This window comes from Montipora capricornis, chromosome 3 (genome assembly GCF_036669925.1).
Source record: "Montipora capricornis isolate CH-2021 chromosome 3, ASM3666992v2, whole genome shotgun sequence".
In the NCBI taxonomy this organism is placed as follows: domain Eukaryota; kingdom Metazoa; phylum Cnidaria; class Anthozoa; order Scleractinia; family Acroporidae; genus Montipora; species Montipora capricornis.
This window is the reverse complement of record NC_090885.1, coordinates 39,438,956-39,447,185: the sequence shown is the minus strand read 5'-3', so window position 1 is coordinate 39,447,185 and position 8,230 is coordinate 39,438,956. Positions and strand designations below refer to the sequence as shown.

Sequence of the window (8,230 nt, the reverse complement as noted above, 5' to 3'; positions counted from 1 at the left end):
TGATTTGTCCTGATAACGTCTTTTGAAATATTGGAGACTGTTACAAAGTTCTCCCAAGTATTGCATTTCCAGCGATTCAAGCTCATGATTTGGGATCTCCTATCTCGCAAAAAGGGCTATCTTCTTAATAAATATTTCCGCCAGAGATTTTTTCACTTCATCGTCCGATGGCAAAACCGATCATCACGTGCCAGGCTTGAAACCGTATCTCACGCCGGCAACGCTTGCGGGCGATCACTGTTCATCTACGCCTGCTTTTGTTCGTCCACCAGCCAAGTCCACATGGAAATAATGTTATCTGTTTCCGATCTTGGTTGGAACCCTAAAATAGTTTCTGGTAAACTCCGACCCACCTAAACACTGGGAGCGAGCTCGCGTTTATACGTGTTTACACGTCTTCCATAAGACTTCGGAAATCTTCGGAAATGACCCCGTGTCGTCTTCCTCTTTCCCAGCACTCCTAGGATAAAAATCTCACGCCTATATATCAGAAAAAGCGAAAGGTATAAAATGGTAATGCCTTTGTAATAATCAGTTCACTTTTAGTCCCGGAGACTATTACAAAGTTCTCCCAAGTTTTTTGTGTTGAGCGATTCAAGACAAATCATCATTTGTGATTTTTTTAATGCTGCAAAACCATTTTGTGCGATTCTTCTTTCATATTTCCGCCTTTTTGTCACTTCCGTCCGGCAAAACCGATAGCTAGTGCCAGGCTCCCACCGTATGAAATCAGGCATGTTGGCGTTCTAGCTGCATCTCCAGATACTCGGATTTCCTATCGCCGATTGCTTACTGTTATCTGTGTACAGAGATATTATAGTTCTGGTTTAAAACCTATTCGGAGAAAGTAGATCTTAGTAAGTACCCCGCACTCATCATTCCTCTTTCCGAAAATTGGTGGTAAGACACCAATGCAGATCAAGATGCGAAAGTGATTAACAGAACGCCATACATTGCTTTCAATTAAACTTCTTACTGCCTTCATGAATTATCTTTGAAAATGCGTGGTTACCGGATTTTTTTTCTTCATTCAATACATTGGGAACCGAGAGGAGTACTGCAAAATTGACGCCTTAGCCCTTCTTTCTTGTTAAACAGCGAAAACCCTCACTTTAAGAACAACTGAAAATAAATAAATGGAAAGTTATAATATATAACCTTGGCTTTTTTAATATCATACAATCATTTAATAAAGAGACTAGAAGTTTTTACAGTTTCAAAATGAACTGCAAATAGTTGCAGCTGTTTTAGGTCGTTTTCGGTCGAGTACCTAAAGTAATTTTGTAATAATTAAGGCTTTACTTAGAGAATGCCGAAAATACAGCAATACTTTCTCACAAGTCCGACATCATCAAAAAAATTCAACCATAACTTGCTGCCTCGCGTTTTTACGCGCTTGCTGCGAGCAATGATTGGTTAATTAGATTTTCTGTGCTTGGACGAGATTCTTGGGTTTTTCGTCCGCCAACACAGAGTGAAAATCTATACCATAGCTCAATTAAAAGACTGAAATTTTACATAGATTTTAGTTTACCCCTAGGAACCTTCATCTCCTATCTCAATAACGATTTGGCATTTTTGTCTGACGCAAAAGCGAGAGCCGGCTAGCCATGAACGACCAACTACAAAAGGTAAAAATTCTCTTCTTTTTCTTTGACCTATAGCGCCTTTTTTTTCCGATGATCGTGGCTAACAGAAAAGAAAAGCCCTAACATCAAATGAAGTGAAATAGATTACTGGAAAAAGGCAGTCTCACGTTCGTTCTAGTTTTTTTCTCGCCTTTCCTTGAACAGAATGTGGCCCCGAAGCGGCAACAAGAAGACGGTTGGTTATTGCCTCTTCGTCGCTGCATTTCTTTCGAGGAGAACGAAGGAAAACTTCTGAGACCAGAGTACTAGTTCGCTTACAATTTCTCTAACAAGAGCTCACGTTCTGTATATCAATGTTATGGCATAATTACGAAGCTCTACTGAAACAGTGAATTAGTTTTGCTAGCGCTCCGAAAACTCGATATATCCAGAGCAATTCATTACAGCTTTAGACGCAGTTTCAGCCAGTTGCGCGCAAAAATCGTAATAATTGACGGTAACACTAGTGTAAATCCTAAACTCAGTGTCGGTGAATGATTTTCACTACTGTTAAAATAGAGAGACCAAGCATCGCGTTTACCTCAAAGTTTCTCGGTTGATTTTTGACAAAACGCAAATTTCAGTTTGTCCTGAACGCGATGCCAAATCTCTCTAGAAACTCTCGAGAATTACAACATAAAACGTAGGCAGACTTTGAACCTAGAAGCCTCATATTCCTGTCTAAATAATGATATATACAAACGTAGCCTTCTTTTCAATTTTGGCCGAAACGGTGAAGGGTCTAAGAGTCCGTCTCTAACGAAGACGACTCTCCACCCTTCAAATCTTAGGACAGCTGGGCCGGCATTTGCTCTACACCTCGTGAGCCCTGCGAGTTCCAGGAGACTTTTTACAAGAGCAACACGCTTTTGCCACGCGACGTTTTAAGTGGCTTGTCTTAGAACACTTCTCTCATTATATACAAGACAACTTACACTAAATTGTTGCATACCAAACCACTCAAGGATAGAATTTTTTCTTTGTAGGATTGGTAGAGGTTTCACAAACATTGACTGTGAAAATAGTGAAAGACCCGTGAAGTACTAAGAGTAAAAATCGAATGATACTATGTTGACCCCGAAGACGATTTACTGGAAACGTTATCCTCTGGCGTTTTGTAGCCATCCACTGGTTTTCACCAGTATCCCCATCAAATTCTTTGGAATCTGAGCGAGGGAACTCGCTTAAGTTTCGCGCGTAGAACAACTGCTGTTCGCGTTCCTCACGAGCGAATTCTTCTTCGAGTGTCTGAGGAGAAAAGAAACAGAAAAGAGCACCTATAAATGATGATGTCCTCCAAGGATCAAATGTCAATTGTCAGATAAAAAAAAAAAAGCTTTTGATAAAGCGAAGTCAACAAAATTTTGATGTTCTTTGCGGTAAAATCTACTAACTAAAAGCAACGCAGATTGAAACTGTGGTATTTTCCCAACGCCGCCCGCACTTCGTATGACGTGAAAAAGTAGAAATGGTACCGAGTCTCAGATTCAATCCTCACTGAACAGGTAAAGAACATTTCAGCAGTAACTTGAGTCAATTCTCAAGCAATGGTTTCCCGAAAGGTTTGCTCGGCGCGCAAACGAGGAGACATTTGCTGAGGAAACAAAACGTTTCCGAACAAATTCAACAATGTTTCCGCAACATTGTTTAATAATAATAATAATGGTTTATTAAATACACATGGTGGCATAAAAACTATGAAATACAATGTGCTTACATAAGTTACAACTAAAGATAAAATTACATTTGTTTTCAAAGGGACTGGGATTACAGGCTATTTATATAAGTTATTTACAATTCAGATATAGATAAAAACAATACTAGAGATAACTAGACTCGTAAGATTAGTTCATTTTCGCCATTGCTGGGAAAAAACTAGAACCGAAGCGTTTTGTTCTATACTGGAAGCGGCTAGAACTGCTACTTCCTAAGATGGTTTAAGAGTGGCATTCGGATCTTACGAGGAGGGAGAAGAAGGCGGTGCAGCGGCCGTCCGGGTTATTTTTGATATTGTGCCACACATTTTTAAGACACACGGTGGCGGTGTGCGTCTATCCTCTAAGCTGGTAATGTTGGCTTGTTCAAATAGCCTTGTTGATAGTGAAGGTCCAGGGCTATACCAATTCGCAGGGCCCTCTTGCTGGATAGCATTCAATCTGGTCAATGCGGAGGAAGCGAGGAAGGCAAGTAGCCCAGACAAACGAAGAGTATTCTAGGACAGAGCGAACCAGGGCGCTATAGATGGTGACAAGGTCCACTGGAGGGACCCTGAGAATGTGCAGTCGCTTAGACGCCTTGGAAACGACTTCGTTGGTATTATCGTTCCACTTTAGGGTGTCACACAGGGTCAGACGAAGTACTTTGTAAGATGACAAAGCTTCTAGAGGTAAATCATTAATGGACAGCATTGGAGAGACAGGCTTGGTTTCCTCGTTTGTGGGCGCCTTAAGAGACAAAGCACAATTCTTTTGGGACTGCACTGTATTCTTTCAACAAACGACGCCTTTTTGACATTCTATAAATCACTTATAAAACTTTAACATGTATAACTGATGAAGACTCAAGTATTAGCCGGAACGTCTTGAAAGTAACAAAAAAATACGCGCGCATTGCGTACGTGTGGTAGTGCAGTAACACAGCGCTTTCTTCCATAACTGTCAACTGAGCTGCGTTTTGTTTTCGAGGAGCTCGAGATTCAAGTTGTCTTTGCGTAATATGTAGCTCTAATAGTACATGATATTGTTTTGGTACCGTATATCATTGTAGTGCCATAGCAGATGTCGTAGGTAAATAGCCTTCTGAGAAGACAGTGGTTACTAGTAAAATACTAACCAATAAAGATTGAAGAAAATAAAAGGGAATAAAGAAACATTGGCTTCGAGGCCGACGTGTTGATCATTTTCAAGTTTCCTTGCAATTTCCTTATCACCACAAGCCTCTGATAGCTTTCCAAGACAAATTTTAACTGAAGTTAAGCCCTGACTATCAGAAATAACTAATAAGCTACAAATGGCTGGGAGTCGATTACCACTGCAAAATGGTTACTGGTTACCATTAAAGATTGGACGGGACACAACACAGAGAACTTTTAAAAATTTCGACCACCTTTACATTCCGTTCTATTTATGTTAATTAGACCTACTGCCCTCATTTTGAAACAAAATTCTTTGAATTTGCTCGTGGTAGCGAGGCTAGAAAGGCTTATTGGCATTAAAACAGAAAAATATTTTATTTAGCCGCCATTGTGAAAGAGGCCCATGTACACACCCAAACGGAACACACTAACACACCACGTGCACCCACAAACATATCCCTAATTGCAAAAGATACTAAATGATAATAGCAGAGTCTTGACTTCAATTTGATATAAACGAATATCTGGAATGAGGTTTTCTACCAAACACGTATTCCGAAAAAGTTATGGTTTTTATCGAGCCGACCTGCAAACCCTTGCTGGGGATAGTCTGGTATGACATTGTAGCCCGTTTGTGGGCCAGACAAGACATTTAGAAAGCATGGTAGAGTTGAATCCGGAAAATCGGAAAGAAATCCAAACCAGAGGTTACAACGGTTTTGAACCCAAGGCAACCGCATGCAAACCCAATGCCCTAACCATGCACTGGAGCATTCTACCGCCTCCTCCTCTTATATACAAGTGCCAAAGAAAGTGGAAAAAAGTGGGAATAAATTGATAAAGTGCCAAAGCAGAAAGCAAACAAATGGTTAATTAATAATTAAAAGTATTTTATAGACCACTGTTGCTCAAATAAGTGGAAGAATCCTCGATAGTCGGATGAGGCACTCCAGTACTCAACATTAAGCGGGTGGGGAGGGTGGTAAATTGCCAATGAAATGTCTCCTGGGGTGAAAACGCGAAGGGGGTAACTCCTTGGGTAAATCAAGCACGGAAATTTAGTTGTATCAACTGACTTGATAAAAGTACATTTATCACCACGGGAAAAAGACAAAGCTGGCGTTCAGAGCGGATATTAGGGTGAAAATGGCTTACCAAGAGTCTTTTTAAAAATGATAATTCTGGGCACCTTGCAGCTGCCTTACCTTCTTTCTTGGTACAAGTTCAGCTTTCCACGCGACAAGCTGAACTTGATGTTTCTCATCCCGTTCCTTTAGTTCATTGTTTCGGCTCTCCATTAACATGTGACGCTTTTCGTTCTGAAAAAAAGAAGTTTAGCTCGATTGATGGACTTACTTCAGTACATCATCCGTTCCTTGGTAAGCGCATGCGCAATTATGTTAAGTGGGTGGAGCGGATTCATTCCTGTCCCACGGTCCGGTTTTCTTTTGGTCAGCACCAAAAACACGGACTCTGAAAAAATACGCGCAGTCACGGTAATGGTATAATTTTGTAACCGTTGACAACCGTTGTTTCAATTTGTGAAAATGCGCAGAAGAGCCGGAAGTCCGTGATTCGCGGTCTTCTTGCTTTGGCTGTGGCTCGAGTCCGCGTTCTTGGTGCTGACCAAATAAAAGAGGACTCGGGGGACGAGATTGGAGTGGATTGTACTGTTAAATGGATGTATTACGAGAATACTTCCAAAGCAACAACTGATCGTATTCGTCTTTGGTTTCGTTCGAAATTTCCAGTTACGATTCTCCAACAGTCAACTCTAGTCAAGTTTTAACCTCATCGAACGCCGTACTGGAAACTTTCATTTATGTTGAAACTTAAATAAGCCTTAAATCACTCGCCTCTCCCCTTTTATCAGAACTCAGTAGAAGACGTCAATGTGCATCTACCTGTAACTGTCGTAGTTCCTTCAATGCGGATTTCTGTAGATACACGAAGCTCCTCAGCTTCCATCTCCTGTCTAAACAACAACTTTTCATACTCTGACCGCGCCTTTTGCGTTCCAGTAAGTCGAACTGTAAAGAAAATCAAAGGACATTCTATAAAGTGAACTTTAATAAAGTGTCGAACGATCAAAACCGAGCAAAAGGTAATGAAAACGGACACAAAACATTCTGCGATCCAATCACATTGGAAACAAAAACTGATTGCATGCAATAAACGCAAATTGTTGGAATAATGGCGCTAGGTCGAGCAGGACAAATGGTTTTGAATCATCAAATAATCAGATTTAAGGGTTTTAAAGGGATGTGTAAAAAACACGGTCAAAAACCCAGAATTCTACTAAATCCACACCAGTTTAAAAGATAAAGGTTCTTTTTAAAGTCCAAGCTGTATGACAGAAATCAAGCTGCAGTCACTAATGTCACTAATGGCATTTCACAAGTGACATGTCACAACCCACTTCTTTACCCCATTTATTGTTCACCTCCTTTTATTAAATACCTCTTTGATCAATTCCCGCTCAACATCCACCGACACTGTCTTATCGATCCTTAATGATTTGCGATACTGCTGTGATTTAGCCTTTATTTCGTCGCGTTGTATCTTGGGAAGCCGTTTGCGCTCTATCTCGTGCCTTCGTTTCATCTCTTCCTCTTTAAGCTTTGTCAGTCGAGTGTGCTGTTCACATTCCTGGGAAGAGAGAAATAGAAAGAGAGACAAAACGCATTGGTTATTTCGTCGACGGAAGAGGGTGCAACGACCTTGACGAATAAGGAGCAGCAATTCTCAATTGCAAAGGCTGCATTCTAGTTCCCAAACATTTGAATAAACAGTGGGAATCGCAGATACACCCAAAGCAAAATTAATAGTAGAGCACCACAAGTGGTACTAAAAAGATTGTGAGCTAGTCTTCTCAGACTTCCCCGAGAGTTAGTGTGGCCGGATTGGAACCTAAGACCACCCCGCATAGTGTTCCGACGCTACTTATTGAGCTAAGCTTATAGTAAGCTTAGAAGCAAGTGCGCGGCCGCAAAAGCGGAAGCTGACATTTCCTATTCACTGCACTCTTTTAGTGCGAGCTCTTTCTTGTAGTGGGAGGCGCGGTGGCCTCATGGTCAGTGTGCTCGACTCCGGATAGAGTGGTCCGGGTTCGGGTCCTGGCCGGGGACATTGTGTTGTGTTCTTGGGCAAGACACTTTACTCTCACGGTGCCACTCTCCACCCAGAGGTATAAATGGGTACCGGCGAAAATGCTGGGGGTAACCCTGCGATGGACTGGCATCCCATCCAGCTGCAGGGGGAGGGGGAGGGGGGAGTAGAAATACTCCTAGTCGTTTCATGCGACAGATACCAGAGATCAGTGCCGGCCTGGTGGGCCTTATAGGTTCGTAGCGGACTTTACCTTTCTGATGTAAATCAGTTTCATTCATATGAAAAGAATAATTAACTACCGTCAATAAAATTCGCACGAATCCAAGTCTGTATTTTGTAACTAGTAAGGCGACAGGTACAAAAGTCGCATGCAACAGTTTAAAATCGGCTCTACAATTATGATCGCTTTCTTGACAAGAAACTTGAGGCGTTTTCCTTTTGTAAGAACTGGCCGGCCAGACCCGGCAGTTTGCAAAGAAAATGCCACAATATGAAGGAACACTTGCACGATAATCCCTCACATTCTTCCGCAGGAGTGTATATCATCACCAAAGAGTGTTAATTTGAAAGCGTTGTAGAGTTATTCCTTCCAAATGCATGGTCTGGCCGGTGAGTTCTGTTAAGTGGTAAGCGCCCT

At 41.5% G+C, this 8,230-nt stretch overlaps 1 protein-coding gene across 1 annotated transcript in view; it reads right to left on the bottom strand.

The window, feature by feature from the left end:
- Positions 1–1,164: 1,164 nt before the first annotated feature.
- LOC138043115 (serine/threonine-protein kinase 10-like) overlaps positions 1,165–8,230 on the bottom strand; it is a 35,719-nt gene continuing 28,653 nt past the window's right edge. Inside the window, exons 19-22 of the mRNA XM_068889242.1 lie at positions 6,943–7,131; positions 6,387–6,512; positions 5,688–5,801; positions 1,165–2,876 (exon numbers count right to left, since the gene is read on the bottom strand). Coding sequence (XP_068745343.1) covers positions 2,589–2,876; positions 5,688–5,801; positions 6,387–6,512; positions 6,943–7,131 — 717 coding nt within the window. The 3' untranslated portion in view covers positions 1,165–2,588. The remainder of the gene's footprint in view (positions 2,877–5,687; positions 5,802–6,386; positions 6,513–6,942; positions 7,132–8,230) is intronic.